At 57.3% G+C, this 16636-nt stretch overlaps 3 protein-coding genes across 3 annotated transcripts; 2 read left to right on the forward strand and 1 right to left on the reverse strand.

The window, feature by feature from the left end:
* Positions 1-1307: 1307 nt before the first annotated feature.
* BJ171DRAFT_517194 (ubiquitin carboxyl-terminal hydrolase-domain-containing protein) lies at positions 1308-8183 on the forward strand. Its single transcript, XM_053112111.1, has 20 exons — positions 1308-1433; positions 1599-1666; positions 1825-1997; positions 2234-2360; positions 2507-2697; positions 2905-3109; positions 3270-3457; positions 3585-4330; positions 4445-4752; positions 4825-5077; positions 5235-5256; positions 5433-5736; positions 5843-5952; positions 6154-6262; positions 6378-6552; positions 6723-6772; positions 6925-7009; positions 7095-7161; positions 7342-7429; positions 7610-8183. The coding sequence occupies exons 1-20, from the start codon at positions 1388-1390 to the stop codon at positions 8036-8038; spliced, it is 3744 nt and encodes a 1247-aa protein (XP_052963835.1). The 5' UTR covers positions 1308-1387; the 3' UTR covers positions 8039-8183.
* Positions 8184-8214: 31 nt separating this feature from the next.
* On the reverse strand, positions 8215-13615 carry BJ171DRAFT_462072 (P-loop containing nucleoside triphosphate hydrolase protein). The gene is made up of 19 exons (XM_053108502.1): positions 13226-13615; positions 13014-13097; positions 12710-12824; positions 12133-12631; positions 11936-12028; positions 11798-11847; positions 11451-11700; positions 11261-11382; positions 11088-11186; positions 10854-11005; positions 10520-10723; positions 10169-10442; positions 9887-9983; positions 9630-9765; positions 9393-9475; positions 9202-9306; positions 8729-9071; positions 8572-8634; positions 8215-8460 (listed from the first exon to the last, which is right to left on the reverse strand). The coding sequence occupies exons 1-19, from the start codon at positions 13550-13552 to the stop codon at positions 8290-8292; spliced, it is 3267 nt and encodes a 1088-aa protein (XP_052963836.1). The 5' UTR covers positions 13553-13615; the 3' UTR covers positions 8215-8289.
* A 253-nt stretch (positions 13616-13868) lies between these two features.
* Positions 13869-16350, forward strand: BJ171DRAFT_517197 (P-loop containing nucleoside triphosphate hydrolase protein). The gene is made up of 5 exons (XM_053112112.1): positions 13869-14247; positions 14506-14580; positions 14845-15658; positions 15862-15977; positions 16112-16350. The coding sequence occupies exons 1-5, from the start codon at positions 14179-14181 to the stop codon at positions 16259-16261; spliced, it is 1224 nt and encodes a 407-aa protein (XP_052963837.1). The 5' UTR covers positions 13869-14178; the 3' UTR covers positions 16262-16350.
* Positions 16351-16636: the final 286 nt, after the last annotated feature.

A 16636-nucleotide genomic window follows, 5' to 3' on the forward strand; every position in this document is an offset into this window, starting at 1 on the left:
CGCATGGGCGGCGGTGCTTGGCGGAACGGGCTGCCTGGTTCCAAGACCAGCCCAGACCGATTCGGTCCAGACAATCAGGTCTGCACTTCGCGAGCCGATCGCTTCTCGGCTCCATTCGAGTTTCCCACCAACGTCTGCCATCGCCATCGATGCACACACACTTTCCCTCCCGCCCGACTGGGTCTGCGCGCCAATGGACTCTGCCGGGCGCGCGTCTGCTCCACTTTCCCGCCCTGCCAATGTTACTTGTGATGGCGGCGTATTTAAACGAGCCAGCCTGGCTCGGGTCGGGCTGCTCTGAGCACCTTCGTTCCACCAGTATTCCCGACCACTGCTCTGCCGGCCAGCCTGTCTGTCGAGCAAAGTCGATCATGCCAGCCGTTCGCCGGAACCCTTTCGTCCTGCTGCTCCTTGGGCTGTTTGCCCTTCTGTGCTTACCAGTTGCACAATGCGATCCCACCCCCACGGTTAGACCTATCAAGACGACTCCACAAGAGTCAAATCTTGCTCACAGTCGCGACCATGGCTCGATCAGACCGACTCCCACAGACACACCCGATACCACAGGAACAAAACGCTTCCCCGAGTTCTCGCCCTACATTCGCTGGAGCTTCCGACCACACGGCCCATCCGCAACGCCCACACCACCGGTGCCCACCAGCGGCCCTTGCAGCCCTGGCTCGCAGCAGTGTATCTCCCGCAACACCTACATCCAGTGCACCCAGTCGGGATCTGGATGGGTCTGGGGTTCTGCGCGCCATTGTGGCGCCGGAACTGTATGCCAATCGTACAAGAAACGGTTTATCGAGTGTGCCAGCAGCGAGCTTCTCGCCGTTTCTATAGGCGGCTCGCCCTCGGCTCATCCAACCGCGACTTCTCTCGCCACCGCCCGCACTCGAACGACAGGTCGCCATTCCTCATTTCCCACCAAGCGATCTGTCCGTCCTTGATAGCTCCCAGAGGCTGGTCGAACGGGGTCGTGAAGCAGAGAAGCACTGCCCCTCGCCAGCCAAAGATGCCCGTGTTTCCGCCGACGGATTGTGCGTACATCGCTTTCAAAAAGCAAAAGCGAGCCATCCAGTACTTTATTGATATTTTATGTAACCGATCTAATGAAATATACGCATCTCTCAGTGGAACAGTTCGTCGTCTGCCTGGCGCTGCACGGGGCGACTTGCTCTGCGACCAGGTCCAAGCACTGCCCCAGATTCCCACGCTGGCACGTGCATGCCACATGACCGAGGAGTGTCGGCTGCCTCGCCCAAACCTGTGTCCATTTCGGTTGCGACAGGGCCGTGGTTCGCCGGGCATCCGTCCCTCTGGAACCGACACAATCAGACGACCTTTCCCCGACCAGACGCTGGCATCGCCGTCCACACCGAACAGCATGGACTCCTGCGGATGGCACGAGCAACGCCAAGTGGCGATGCTGGGTGAGTGAGTTGCTGGGGGCTCGCTGGACGAGCCAGAATCATCGGTCTGTTCCGACGACTCTCCCCAACCAGATCCTTGCATCAATGCCATCGACTTCCAGCGCCAGTCATGCTCAAAGATGTCGCTGCGCTCCCCCACGATCCTTTGCGATGCGTGAACGTCAGACACGGCACCGCTATCAAGTGTATCCTTTGACCCGTTCGAAGAGATTGTCTGGATTGGCAACAACAATGTGAGGAGCCGGATCCTGAATCTCGGCATTTGCTCGCCCACTGAGTGCTGGGCTCATGATAATGCATATGCAGAGGCGCATCCCCGCCATGTCCCGGACGCACTTCCGGCACCAACGGCCAAGCACGTCGGCTCATTCTCTCTGGCGCTCGTGAACAGGGCCGGGTTGCATCTCTCGTTGTCCAGCCGGACTCGCTGCGACGATACACCAGTTTCAAGGCTCACAGCGGCCCCGTATCGAAGCTACTGGTGTGCGACAGCGGCGTTGTATCGCTGGGAACAGATAGCCTCCGGTTCACGGCCCGCTCGGGCATCCAGAAGTGGAAGCTCAGGTGTGTGGCAGCCGTCGATACGCTGCAGACGCTTTTCTGCGGGTCGAACATGCTGGCTTCTTGAGCAGCCCGCTTTCGATCTATGCTCGTCTTCCCGGCTCCGGAGAGGCTACGCGCAGTATTCACAAGGCTATGCAAATCTTCCCATACCGTGACCTTTTGCCCTTGGCCCGGTTGAGCCATGCCGATATGGTCGTCGCCACCCTTGTCTAACAACCGCCATGACTTGACTCCAGCTTCGATCTGGGCCAGCAGCTTCTCTCGATGTGCTTCTCGAATCAGTACAGCTCCGAGCTGATTGCCAGCACCGTATCCTCCCAGCTTCGGCTGATCAATACTGCCCGCGGAGCTGTCGTCAAGCAGGTGCGTATTGGCAGTCGAGCCTCGGACACCTTTGGCCGAGGCGATGCGGACCGCTGGCTGTTGGATCGCCTTGGGACTGGCCACGCAATGCCCACAAGCTCCTCTTTAGTCTGAGTCCTCCTATCTCGTGCCATGCGCCCCCCCAGTTTGAAGTCGATTCGGAAGTCAAGGTCATTCGGCGATCCCGATTCATCTGCTGCGGGACTGTCGGCGGTCGAGCCATGCTGCTTGATCCCAGAACCTATCGCACCGAGCACACTCTTGACGCACACACAGGTGCTCTCACGGACATGGACGTCAACGGCAACAACCTCGTTACCTGTGGATACTCGCTGCGGTGGGTGCTCTTTGATCTGCTGTGTACTGGGATCCTGGGCGAGGATGCTCGGCGAGGATGCTCGGCGAGAATGCTGGGCGAGAATGCTGGGTGGGAATGCTGGGTACGACATGGCCCAGTTATGCCTTGGAGCGCTACTTCGACCGCCACCCTGGCTGGCTCTTCTGGCGATGTCGCTCGCGATGCTCATTTCGCACATCGACACAGCGGCGGAACCTTGATTGTCGATCCTTTGGTCCGAGTGTTCGACATACGCACAATGAAGTCGCTACCCCCCATCCCTTTCCAGAATGGACCAGCGATTCTCCAATTTCATCCCAAGCTGTCGTCGACCATTCTCACGGGATCGCAGACGGGCCAGTTCCAGATATGCGACATCGAGACGCCCAACTCGCATATTGAGTTTCTGCAGGTAAGCCAGTCTTTGGTGGCATGGGGCGGCAAGCAGCGTGGACTCATGTGTCTGTCATTGCCGGCGGGCATTCAGCTAGGGCCATATTTTGGCCTTTGAGCGCTTACAATTCATTCCAACGACGACACCGGCTCTAACTCTGGCCACGGCTCAATCCCAGGTTCACACCGACGGATATACTTCCGTCGCCGACATCTCTTCGTCGGGAGAGATGATGGCATTCGGATCGTCCACAGGCATCCTCCATCAGTGGGCGGAGCGAGAAGCCCCAAAGTCCAATTTGTATTCGCGGCCGTTTGCCGTGCCCTTTGACCCCCCGCCTCCGTCGGTCCATATTAGCGAGGACAGGTATGTCGAATTGACCATGACCTGCTTGCATTTGAGTGCATCGCTGCATTCATATAGAGGCGTCGGTTGCAGGTCCTGTTTGCTGACCGTTGCCATTTCCGCCCTTCTAATACCGCATTCCAACCAGCCCGCTATCAATGGTTGGCATGCCGTACTATACGTCACAGCTGCTTTCGGCATCCTGGCCCGTCAACATGACGTTTCATGTCGGCCAGCCCCTGCCAAAGATCCCTCCCGAGATTCTGGCAAACGTCAAGAAGAGCGACTTTGTTGGCTATGCCCAGAATCCAAAGACCTTCCGAAGGAACCAGGCGCTGTCGCTCCTTTCGACCAACTACAGCCAGGACGAAGATGTGCCCCGCTTCCGGTCAGAGCAGAGTCGCTACAGCTCCGGTGGCCGGCTCGGGGGTGGCACGATGGGGTCGCTACAGCGACAGCGGCTGCGAACCTCGGATTCGGATGATCTGGTGCAAGGTTCGGAATCCGACAGCATGTCGTATGGCTCGCACCAAGCGCACTCGGGCGCGCCGCACATCATACCAAAGTTCTACCGCAAAGTTGAGATCAAGTACAGCCGCTTTGGCGTCGAGGACTTTGACTTTGGATTCTACAACGAGACATGCTATGGCGGCCTCGAGACCCACATCAAGAACTCGTACTGCAACCCGATGCTCCAGGTGCTCTTCTTTAACCCGCCCTTGCGCGAGGCTGTCAAATCGCATCTCCGCAAGAACGCCTTTCGAGCATGTTCATGCCCAAAGGAGTTTTGTCTCGGCTGCGAGCTTGCGTTCCTCTTCCAAATGCTGGAGGACTCGAAAGGCATGAACTGCCAGGCATCCAACTTTTTGCGAGCATTTAGTACAAACACACAAGGTAGAGACACACATCACATGTCGCGAGCGGCGAGCGGCGAGGGCGAGGGCTATTGAGACCAGTGGCCATCGTGCATGCTTGCTGACACCCGGTCCCTGTTCCTCTGTCCTCTAGCCAGCGCCCTGGGGTTGTTCGAGCCTGAGGATGCAAAGGTCACTGTTTCGTACTCGGCACTCATCCAGAGCTTCAATCGGTTTATCCTGGAGCAGCTGCAGCAAGATCTTCTTGGCGATGTGCCGCCAGCGCCAAGCGAGGAGCCTCAACAGTGGCTGCTGGATAGGGACTATACGTCTGCCACGTGTCCTTCGATGATCCAGCAAATCTATGGGCTGTGTCTGCAGTCCACGAGCACATGCCAGTGCGCCAGCACCGTTTCGCGAGAGATATCTCCATTTGTGATTGACTTGATCTATCCAAAGAAGGTGAGCTCCTCCGCCGAACGCATGCACGGCGATTCGGCTGCGGTACCGATTCTGACAGGTATTGCTGCACAGCCCTCCAAGCCATCGAACGCCCCTGTAGCCGAGGTTTCGCCCAAGCTGCAAGGGTGCACCAAGAGACCACAGTCGCTCTTCTGCGAGATTCTGCAAAGCAGCCTTCATCGCGAAGCACTGACAAAGGCGTGGTGCGACAACTGCGGCAAGTACCAGTCTACAACCCAATCCAAGCATCTCAAGAGTCTGCCCAACTTCATCAACGTCAACGCAAATGCCACAGCGGACGAGGAGCTGGCTATCTGGCGCGAGGGTGAGCTTGCTTGCTTACTTGCTGCATTCTGGTGGGAGTTGGCTACTCGGACTTTGGCTGAAGGCTCAGGCCCGACAGAGACGACGCAGCCGTCCGAGTCCCCAAGGCATCAGCCTCCATGATATTGACTCTGCTCTGGCGATTTCGTCCCCCAAAGATATCTCGGTCGTGCCGCTGAGGTAGGCAATGAACTGCCCAACGACGATCACAACCTGCGTGAACAGTCCGGTGTGCGGGTGAATGTGCAGCCGACTTTGGCCGTAGTCGATGCTGCGATCGATTTCGTGCTTGGTCACCAAGACCAGGCACCCCTTTTGTTGCCCTATACTCAGCTTTCCGTCGGCTTGCATCGCAGGATCGCTCTGGTCCTGACCGGGACAGGTCTGACGGTCGTCCAGCTAGCGAAGGATTCGGTCGAGATCCCTGCCGAATACGAGGACGTTATCCAGCAGGCTACCGAGATTGCAATCTACGACCTACATGCCTGTGTCGTTGAGGTCTTGCAGGCCAATGCCCCGCATCTGGTTGCGCAGATCCGGGTCTCGAAGCCCGTCGATGAGCTGGATGATGCCGCGCAAAGGTACCAGTGGTATCTCTTCAACGACTTTTTGGTTCAGCCACTGTCCGAGTCTGAGGTCGTGCAATCCAGAAAGTGGAAGGTGGGTGCAAATTCAGCTACCTCTGCCCTGGGACACATGTCAGACAGGTGTGACCGCAATTCTGCTAAAGTCGATCTACAGGGGGCTGACATCGACCGCCATGCAGGTACCGGCTGTTCTGAACTACGCTCGGATCGACATGGCCGAGGTGTTCCGCCCGGAAACGCTGCCGACTGAGCTCGACATTGATATTCTGTTTGAGGAGAAACCCGCAAAGTGAGTACCGGTTGAAGCCTCGCGAAAGTGGCCAGTTCGCCTGTCGTGGCAGCCCTGATGTACTGCCACACTGCTGCCTGTCGCAGTGTTGTTTCTGGATGGCCGCATTGTTGGGTGGTGACTGGTTGTGTGTCAGACTCATCATCCCGAGAGCCAGGGATGGGTACAGTCTCGCAGCCACTGACTCTCCCCTTTCTCCAGCCGCCGGAGCGACCTTTCTATATTTTCGAGCCCGCTGCGGCCCGATGAAGTTCCAACAGAACCCGGATTGATTGTCGCAATCGACGCCGAGTTTGTCGCTCTCAGCAATGTAAGCACCACTACAAATGACACTCGCCACTGGCGATGTGCTTGCCTGCTGTGTTGATGGCAAATGGCCGTTGATGGGTCTGGACCTTGCCTTGACCACTTCCGCCGTCATTCAGGAGGAAACCGAGATCAGAAGCGATGGCACAAGATCAGTCCTCCGACCCTCTCGGCTGGGTCTGGCGCGAGTGAGCGTGCTTCGAGGGGATGGCGAATGCACGCCCTTCATTGATGATTACATCGTCACCACCGAGCCAGTGGTTGACTACTTGACCGAGTTTTCCGGCATCAAAGGTACTTGGCTGATGCTCAGTTTATGGGCGCATGGCTCGGACTCGCATATGTCGGAATGACTGTGAGCCTCCGCAAGGCCATGGTGATGCGGGCTCCCGGAGAAGCACAAATGCACATCGAGACTGACATCCACATTGCTCGACCCCTACTGCTGGTTTCGTTTTGTGCAGCCGGTGATCTGGATCCCACCACTTCGACGCATCCTCTGGTTCCGCTCAAGGTACGGCCGTCCAACCGCCGCGCCTGTGTGTGCTTAACTAACTGCCGGTGCAGCAGCGGCGGCAGCTTGGCTGCATATCGCCCATTCATGTCCGTGCCTGTAAGCGACGCGCGATTCTCATCTTCCACAACGCCACTCTGCTGGTTCAACAGATGGCCTACAGGAAGCTCCGACTGCTGGTTGACCTGGGATGCATCTTTGTTGGCCACGGTCTCAAGAAGGATTTTCGCATCATCAGTGAGTCTCAGTTTGGGACCTGCTGCCGGCCTGTAGAACCCAGGCGTGACTAACGTGCGTCCGCATGACCGATCGCTGGTCCCAGATATCATGGTTCCTCCTGAGCAGGTGATCGACACCGTCGACATCTACTGGATCAAGAGTCGACACAGGTGCGCGAGAGGTGTACTACATGACGTGCGAGGCACAATTCATATCCAACTGCACCAGTGGCTGCATGGGCAGCATATACAACTCGGTACAGCCGTGGGCATACTCCTCATTACAGCGGCAACTGTTGTATGTCCACAAATTGACTATCCCTATGGCTGACCGATGCTGCTCCTCTCCAGAAAACTGTCGCTCAGATTCCTGGCTTGGGTCCTGCTCAAGCAAGATATCCAGGGCGAATCACACGACAGTATCGAAGATGCCCATACAGTAAGGATCTGTGCCGCTGAGATGCGTGTGCGATGCCATCGGTTGGTTCCTGAGCCCGGTGCTGCGGACACTATGAAGAACGTTCGAATGACCCCCGGACGGACGAGTCACCGGATCGCCACATTCCCAATGCTTCGATTGCCATTACACCCAGTCTCTGACTGCTTGGTTCATTCCTAGGCGCTACTTCTCTATCGCAAGTACCAACAGTGGTCAGGCGAAGGCGTATTCGAGCGCGTTCTTGAGAGTGTCTATGAGGAAGGCCGGTCATACAACTTCAAGGTTCCAAGCAGCGTTCCCGCCGGCCTCAGTCTGTCCTATCGCCGCACACCACCAATTCCGGATTCTGGGTCCAGACCCGCTTCTTCGGGTGTGACACCGGTCCCCGAAGAGGAGGATGTGGCGACCCAGAGCTGGACCAAGCCCAGCGAGTCGCGGCTGCGAGACGGCAAGAAAATGTCCAAGGGCGAGCTGAGGGAGGCCAAGAGCAGCGAGAGTCTCGGCGTTGCGTATGGCGAGATACCACCAAATAGCCCTGGAAACCAGTCACACGCTCTCAAGGGTCAGCGGATAGCTGCATCGAACGGCGAAGATGCCGAGGAGGTCTGAGAAGACCATGATGATGGGATATGCTCCAAAGCCCATGGCGTCTCTCTTAGCGCATTACCAGCGGCTAAGGAAAACGACGAGTACCCTGTTTTGAGGCAACGACCATGATCCTTCGGATCTTGAATACACCCATGCTTCATTTCAATGTGTCCAAGGGATTGCCATGGATCAATCACTTAAGGCGACGCAATGTATTGCGAGACACAAAGCGCGTCTCGTTTCATAGCATGCCAATTGTGGTGCCTCGCTGGCTATGCGATCCGGACTTTCTGACCCACTGGCACGGCGATGCCGCCACTCTGGAACTCGCTGTAGATTCGCTGCAGACGGTTCACCTCGCGAGGCTCGAGCGAAGGGCGTGTGGTCGCAAGGGCGCTGTTCAAGTGCGCCATGGTGACGTATACTTTGGTCATGCTCTCGGGCTGCGGAATAAAGTGGTGCTTGTGCTTCAGCAACAACAGTTATCCAGCAGCGGCTGCGAGTGCAGGCTACTCCGGGACAGCCCAGGTAGGACCAGCACAGTGCAAACTTACCTTGGTACCCTTCGAGGCTGTGGAGCCCATCCGCTGACCCATATTGGCCCTGATCGATGCCAGCTGGATGATGTAGAAGCACAAGATGCGTTCAGCATGGCCAACTGGCGAGGCGTCCAGAACACTCAACGTGAACCACGATATCGTCCAGGCTTACCTGAGTCGCTGTCTCATCACCAGATGCCTCGTCGGATCTGAGGAACTTTGAGCCATCGGTGTCCGGTCCTGCGGCCCGGTCGTCCTTGCTGACCTGGATGGCATCGAGCACTGTGTGGACCGATTCCAGGTGTGCGTTGTAGACAAGGGCCTGGAGATCGGCGCCTGTGAATCCGTCGGTGCGGCTGCCGAGCGACTCGAGATCCACGGAGGGGTGAAGATGCAGTTTCTTGCAAACAGCCTTTAGAATGGACAGGCGCTCCTGCTCGTCTGGCAGGTTGCAGAACACGGTCTTGTCGAGGCGTCCAGGGCGAAGCAACGCCGGGTCGATCATTTCTGGTCGGCTGTCGGCCATACAGAGCGTGAGAAGCTGGTTGTCATCGGACATAGATCGGCCAGTCTCTCCGTCGATTGTATGATCTGCATTGTAGTTGCAGTGGATGTTTGCTTTGGATATCTGCTCACACAACAGACCTTGTCGCTGCCAAGACATATACTCCTGACAGACCCTCGGCGCCATCCATCTGTGTCAGGAGCTGATTGACAACCCGATCAGTCACGCCTGTTGTGTCTTGACCGCTAGTGCAGAAGGAAATGGCTTTGGGTCAGCGCTACATCGCTTTGCATGGCTCCATTCGGGCGGGAAGCATAAAGCCACAACGAACCGGCGAGGGGCTATGGCATCGAATTCGTCAAAGAAGAGCAAACACGGCTTGGCTGCCTGGGCTCTCTCAAAGAGATCGCGGACCTGGCGGTTTCGGCAAAACGGCAGCCACAGATGCCAAATGCGATATAGAGTGACAAAGGGTAAGCGGATGCCATTTGGCATTGGTATCGCGACCCAGCGATGCGATGTAATGGCGTCAATGCACAACGACTCCAGTGCAACGACAGCGACCTACCGATTTTTCGCTCTGTCCAATATACATATTGAGGAGTTCGGGGCCCTTGACAGAGATAAAGTTCAGGCCACATTCCTTGGCAACCGCTGAAGCCAGCACAGTTTTGCCGCATCCAGGATATCCGTAGAGGAGAAGTCTGGATTAATGTGCCAAGATGGTGTGGCAAAGGGGATGTTATCAGAAAGGAGAGACGGTTTAGAAAGAGCGAGAAGCCGCCTCTTCCGGGATCTCAGGGTCGTCAGATGGCTGGCTCGTACCCAGATCGCAGGCGCAGCGCAGACTTTGCAAAGATGGGTGCAAACAGCGTCGGCCACTTGAGTGTTTCCATCAGGACCCGCTTCGGGCCGTCCATTCCTGCATATCGATCCAACAGGATGGCCGACAAATCGAATACGAAGTTAGTTTCCGCAGCCACCTAGGTGCCAATAATCCATTTCACCACCACCACCAGCAGCAGCAGCATGCACAGGAGGCTGCGCTGCCACGCAGCATCGGCCGATTCACTCTGTGCTCTATATCCTCTGCCTTTGCAAACCCACCGCCGATTTCATCCCAAGAGACTGACGACTCGTGCTTGACACTCTTCAACGCCGATGGAATCCAGTTAGCTTTGGCAGTCTGGAGGTCCGAGACGCTAATCTGCCCGTCGCCACTGCCCGGATCGCCTGCAGTACGAATCTCCCTCTGATGGACGGCGCAGTTGAGATAGGCATGTAGATCTCTGGGAGTATATCCTTCGGTCTGGCTGGCAAAGTACCGGAACGCCTCCTCTGGCATCGATCCCCCGTGGCGAGCCAGCAGTGCCTTGAGAATCTGTTGATCGAGATGGGCCACGTATCAACAGCGATTGAGGGTGACGATGGCGGTATTAAGGTAGAGCGGGCACTTACCTCCCCGCGCTGGATCAAGTTCGGAGTAACGATCTGAATCTGCTCTTCAAAGAGGCTCGACTTGGCCAAGAGCCCATGAATGGTGTCGCTGTGCTGCGACGATACGCCAAGCATGATGCCCATTGTGGAATAATCGGAGGCGAGCCTAAGAATCAAGCCGGCAATAACCGCCGATCTGCTGCTAGGTTGCGCATGCTGTTGCTGCTGCTTCCATGAACAGAGACAGCATATGTGCGAGGCTGGATCAGTGACGCTGTGGATGGTTATCCCTGATGCCGAGCTGTCTTGGATCAACAATGGTGCCAACTGAGCTTGTTTCGACTCTCTCACCGACCTCATTCTCGGCTGGGACCAGGACATCGATGTTGTCCAGCAATACCAGGCTTGGTGCGCGCCAGAGGGCATCCGCAAATATCTGCCGAAGACGACGCTCGATCGATTGTGTACTTTCTTGCACAATCTCTCGGCAGTCAAGATACAGATCATCTTGAGCGATGGGTCGGATAGATGGTCCTTAGTACAAACGAGCGCGATTGCTGTAGCAGTATTTGGAAGCCAAGCTACTTACAGACAGCGAGCTCCTTCATGGACTGGAATGCAATATACTCCATGATCGACGTTTTGCCGTGCCCTGAGCCTCCGTGGACCAGAAACGCTGGGCAGTAGCCTGATGAGTGCAGATAATCAGTATTGATGCAGGCCGAAACGGAGAGTCGTATCTCAAGACGGACGACGACTCACCCCGGCATACTGCAGTTAGGTCCTTTCCATACAAGCCGAGCCGGACAAACTGGTTGAGCTGGAGGAGAATGGGATCGACGCCGCCGAGAACAAGTGCGTGACTTTCTTTGCGGACAGGTTCTCTACAAACAAGAGAGTGGACGAATAAGCCTGGGCGAGATTCAACAGGATGAAGCCACTTCATACATACCGAGATTCTTCGGTTTGTACGCTCTTGGTGTCGGTAGTGTGGAGAAGCACAAGCTTGGCATGGCTATCCTTGTCAATCAACATAAAATCAGGGAGACTCGATCCTTCTTCGGGCTGGAAACTCAGCGTGAACCTGCAAGTCGCCGCCTCTCCCTCCTCGTCGAGACAGTGTTGTGATGGTGCGATGCAATTGACAGTCATTCTGTGGTTGATGATAAAAAGCGACTTGGCCACTGTATCTTGAAGCCACGCTACAACGACGTCGACACATGAGTCACAACGTTGCCAGTGGCGATGCGCTCAAGCAAGCAAGCACATCTCTGAGATGGCTCGGGGATCAACACATACCGGTGAAACGGCGCTTGGGATCAACCAGATTAGCACCGGCGCCAGTGGAGCTGCAGCCGGACCAAACGCACAGTGAGCCTTGATGCACATCATTGCGATTGCGCTACCGTCCAGATAGCCGGATTGCGCTTCACTAACCTCACTGCGAGCTTGTCGCCTTCGATGTGATGCGAGACGATGAGCGTTGGCATCGGCGAAGGTACTGAGATACTTGACTGGATGACTGCCACACTGCGGTTGTCGTAGCAGATGAACAGAAGTCAGAATCACAATAGTAACAGTCAATAGCAGGTTACCCGTATCGGCTCTTGTAGCTGTCCCCACAGATTACCCGCCTGATTCTGTCAAAGGCAAGGGCGGCACAGTTGGCTTGCACCGTCGGTGAAAGAACGATGAGGCCCGGAGCTACTGATCGGGACGGACACAGAACAACGTATTGTTCGAGGAGACGCCGCGCCTCGGATCTGGATCCAGAAGACTCGGCTTGTGGCTCGGAGTCTCCGTTGCCTGACGGTCTCGGGGCTTCACCCTGGCCCTCGGTCGGCCTTGTGGGCCTCTGCAAGATAAGCCGTATACGGGCAATGCAGTTTGTACGGCTCGACGACACCGAGACAGCCCCATAGTCTTTGGGAGAGACGAGTGCTGTGGTGCCGCCAAGGTCGTCGTACTCGTCGGCTGACCGAGGCAGATGGCGCAAGCGTAGCTCCGGACCATAGATGTGATTCGACATGGGTGTTGTGTTGGGCTTGATGCCTTTTTGGCGCTCCATCGGCTTGACGACGAGCTCGGTGTCGTTTCCAAGGATCGAGAACGAGCCTGGAGTGTCGGTCGATACTGAATCAAAGCGAATTCGGTCAGTTTGTCAAAGCTTGCGGCAGGAGATGGATGCGTGGGAGAGAGTGCAAAACGTACTGATCTTCAGCCGGATTGGTGTTGCTTGATGAACCCAAACGACACAAGGCTGCCCAGGCACAACGACACGAGTCTGGTTCAGGAATTCATTCTCCAGATAGGACGCATGCAGTTCCTGCTTGGCAAGGGGTCGTGAGAGAAACGATGCGCGGGTGAGGGCTTTAGCGGCCGTGCCGATGGCAGATTCGGAAGGAGTCGATGCGACCTGTGCCAGTAGCAGCCTGGGTATGTGGCCGGATGGTCGTCTGCGGCCATTCGTAGCTGCAGACGCCGCCGGAATCATCACGTCGCATGCGGAACTCACCAGTATCTCCCAGTCGTCTTCGGAATAAGGCTCAACGGACACCGACTTGCATGCTTTTGGAGGCGGACAGATGGCGATGCTGACCTGTCACCAGCAGCGCCGGAAAGCAGAGGGCATCAGTGTCGGGCTTTGGCGCCATAGACGTTGCAGAGACCTGCATTTCGCGTGAACGTTGGTACAGAGTCACAGCATCCGGGGCCGACTCGGCTCACCTTTTGGCCCTCATGGAGGCCGAGGAGCTGGCCGTAAACCGAATCGATCTCTAGCACATCCGAGTTGGACAGGAACGACGATCCGGAGAATGACGATCCGCCGGCCCATGATACATAAATGTCTCGACTTCCCTTCGTCTCGGTCTTCCGACCCTCTGCTTGGAGCGACGAGGCCTGGATGCGGATGGCGGGGAAGATGGAGCCGGCCGAGGCAGAGGAGTTGTGGAAGCTCTGGGCGAGCGAAAAGGGCAGATTGACGAAGCTGGATTTGGAAGCCACCCACTTGACGGTGGCGGCGACCGACGGACTGGCTGATCTCGAGCCCATGTTCACCGCTCAGCGCAGGCGATTGAGGCGGTCGAGGGTGATGGAGGCGGTCGAGGACGACGGATAGACAGGCAGAGGGAGCAGAACGAGGAAGGCAGGGCGGCTCCAGGAGCATGTGCGCGGGCCGGGCCACGTGAAAAGCGGAATTCAAGCTCCGCTGAAGCGAGGACCGAGGACGGGCGAGAGGCGCCTCGCGAGAGGGATGCTCTCGCTCTGTGCGCGACACAGAACAGGCGAGACACGGGGCGAGCAGCGAGACGGACAGATGGACCCGACGAGACGATGAGGCCATGCATGATCGCCTGCACCAGCGACACCAGCACCGGTGCAGCGGCACAGTGGCTATCGAGCGGCATGTCCTATCTGCATGGCTGCATTCCAGGGCCAATCGCCGTCTCCCTCCCCGCCCCGGCCGATACGGGAAGCCCCTCGCTCCGTCTCGGCCGGCTCTCGGCCTGTGTTTGCGCCCAAATCGAGGGCCTGGGCTTTGTGCGTCGTTGTGCCACAAGCGAAAAAAAAAGGTGTCTGCACAAATGCGATTGCCCAAAGCCGCCTCGGGCTGATCGCTCTTGCGCTCAGTCCATACCAGCCCAGCTCCTCCCCTCCCCGCCGTCCATCAGCCAGCCATGCCCCCCAAGAAGGCCCAGACCACCGAGAAGATCCTGCTGGGCAGACCCGGAAACAACCTCAAGATGGTAATCCGAGAACTGCTGGGCAGCGACACGAGCCGGGCGAGACCCTATCGACGAGCGCCGTTGGCGTGAGCGGAGGGACAGCCATCGTGCCGGCTGCACAAATAGGTCTTGCTACGGACTGCCTGCTCATGGCAGGACATCTGTAGAGCATCTGCAGGACACCTACAGGCCAATCGGCTGCTCCAAAGCATCTCTCCTGGGCGCTGTGCCTTCTCCCGGCTGCCACCTCGCACTCACACCTGGATGTTTTTTCGGCAGGGTATTGTCGGTCTGCCCAACGTCGGCAAGTCTTCCTTCTTCAACGCCATCACCAACAGCTCCGTCCCTGCTGAGGTAAGCCCTCGATGATGTTGGATGCAGGGCCGATACGCTGTTGTCTTTGAGGACCAAAGACCAGGCGCTGCAGCCGCACCAAGGCCGTGTGCCTGTCCCTCCCGTTGCTGCAATCTGCTTTGCTGCCTTCTGACACCGAGTGATCCATGCCGCTGACTGCTTCTTCTGTTTGGCACCTTGGCTTCCTCCGATCTGACCGATACATGGTGGTCTGGTGCGCCTCGATGTCCGACCGCCACCCACACTATCATTCACCGCTGCCAGAACTTCCCCTTCTGTACCATCGACCCCGAAGAGTCGCGAGTGGCTGTCCCCGACACCCGCTTCGACTGGCTGGTGGAGCAGTACAAGCCCAAGAGCGTTGTCCCCGCCTGGCTCACCATCATCGACATTGCCGGCCTTGTCAAGGGTGCCCACGAAGGCCAGGGTCTCGGCAATGCTTTCCTGTCCAACATCCAGGCCGTCGATGGCATCTTCCATCTGTGTCGCGCCTTTGATGACGCCGATGTCATCCACGTCGATGGCGAGATCAACCCTGTCCGTGATCTGCAAACCATTCACGAGGAGCTCCGGCTCAAGGACGAGCACTTTATGGAGAAGCAAGTCAGCTCCCGCGAGCGCGATGTCCAGCGTCTGGGCCGCGGCGCCAACCTGCAGGACAAGGCCAAGATCGAAGAGTTTGCTGTCATCAAGAAGATCTACGAGTGGCTCTCTGTGGAGAAGAAGGACATCCGTGACGGCGACTGGACCAACAAGGAGGTTGAGATCATCAACAGCTTCTATCTCCTGACGGCCAAGCCCGTGGTCTACCTCTGCAACCTCAGCGAGAAGGACTATGCCCGCAAGAAGAACAAGTGGCTGCCCAAGATCAAGGCCTGGATCGACGAGAACCACCCTGGCGACGTCCTGATTCCCTACTCGGGCATTGTCGAGTACAACCTCTCGACCATGGAAGCCCAGGACGAGAAGGACCAGTACCTCAAGGACCTGCAGACCAAGTACGAGGCCCCCGTCCCCGTCACCAGCGCCTTCAACAAGATCATTGTGACCGGATACAGCGCTCTCAACCTGATCTACTGTGAGTCTCGTGGCGCCAGCAGCAGCGCTTTGTGCGAGCAAGCTGCGTCAAAGGCAGGAGCAACAGAAGCAGCCTGGCTGTCGGGCTATGTACTCGAAGTTGCCAGATGTGTCTCGCTGAGCCGATGTAGTATCGGCATGCCAAAGCGCGCACTCTACCGGCGTTGCTAACCAGTTGTATCGATCCGATTGTCGGGATGACAGACTTTACCGCTGGCCCCGATGAGGTCCGCGCCTGGACTATCCGTCGCAACACCAAGGCCCCTCAGGCTGCTGGTGTCATCCACACCGACTTTGAGAAGGCCTTCATCATGGCTGAAGTAAGTGGCAGCGCGGCTCAGCCAGGAACGGGTGCATTGCCAGCTGGTGGTCTTCAGACAGGTCCCTGCCACGCGGTGATTGGCTCGAGGCAGCGACCCTAACCGCCTTCTGGGGCTCGCTTTCTTTCCTGCAGGTCATGAAGTACGAGGATCTGAAGGAGCACGCCACCGAAGCCGCTGTCCGGGCTGCCGGCAAGTATAACCAGAAGGGCCGTGAATATGTCGTCCAGGACGGCGACATTTTGTACTTCAAGGCCGGCCAGGTCAACGAGAAGAAGAAGTAAACGGCAGAACGCCCAGGCGAGGCGGGCCGAACTCTGGTTGGATGATTCCCTGCTGGCGAAATATACACTGCTCCAAGAGCGCTGGGCCCTGTACACAACCGGCCGGGGGGGGGATAGAGGGCGGCCGCGACAGCGAGAGCAGATGTTGTTGGCCGATGCTGTCGATCAGCCGATGAATGTCCTCGATCGGTTGACGCCCTTGACGGGCCGATCTGTTCCTTTGGGGAACCTCACAAGCCACACGGCCGATTCACATGTCACGCCTGGGCTATCTCTCGCGTATCTCGCCTGACCACATTCTTTTGTCCTCGCGCCGGCCCCGTCTTCCTTCGTCAGCGCCGGACATCACCAGCCTCCAGACGATCCTCATCGAGG

Source organism: Polychytrium aggregatum (genome assembly GCF_025602895.1).
Source record: "Polychytrium aggregatum strain JEL109 chromosome Unknown BJ171scaffold_37, whole genome shotgun sequence".
NCBI classification, from domain to species: Eukaryota; Fungi; Chytridiomycota; class Chytridiomycetes; order Polychytriales; genus Polychytrium; species Polychytrium aggregatum.

Excerpts from the sequence above, each read along its gene's own strand:
- BJ171DRAFT_517194 (XM_053112111.1), top strand. The coding sequence starts at position 1,388 with ATGGACTCCTGCGGATGGCACGAGCAACGCCAAGTGGCGATGCTGG. Across the intron at positions 5,257-5,432 it reads ATCTCGGTCGTGCCGCTGAG|GATCGCTCTGGTCCTGACCG; the intron begins GTAGGCAATGAA and ends CTTGCATCGCAG. Across the intron at positions 7,162-7,341 it reads TGGATCAAGAGTCGACACAG|AAAACTGTCGCTCAGATTCC; the intron begins GTGCGCGAGAGG and ends GCTCCTCTCCAG.
- BJ171DRAFT_517197 (XM_053112112.1), top strand. The coding sequence starts at position 14,179 with ATGCCCCCCAAGAAGGCCCAGACCACCGAGAAGATCCTGCTGGGCAGA. Across the intron at positions 14,248-14,505 it reads CCGGAAACAACCTCAAGATG|GGTATTGTCGGTCTGCCCAA; the intron begins GTAATCCGAGAA and ends TTTTTTCGGCAG. Across the intron at positions 14,581-14,844 it reads ACAGCTCCGTCCCTGCTGAG|AACTTCCCCTTCTGTACCAT; the intron begins GTAAGCCCTCGA and ends CACCGCTGCCAG.
- BJ171DRAFT_462072 (XM_053108502.1), bottom strand. The coding sequence starts at position 13,552 with ATGGGCTCGAGATCAGCCAGTCCGTCGGTCGCCGCCACCGTCAAGTGG. Across the intron at positions 12,632-12,709 it reads ACCAATCCGGCTGAAGATCA|TATCGACCGACACTCCAGGC; the intron begins GTACGTTTTGCA and ends GCTTTGATTCAG. Across the intron at positions 10,443-10,519 it reads ACTTGATCCAGCGCGGGGAG|ATTCTCAAGGCACTGCTGGC; the intron begins GTAAGTGCCCGC and ends CTCGATCAACAG.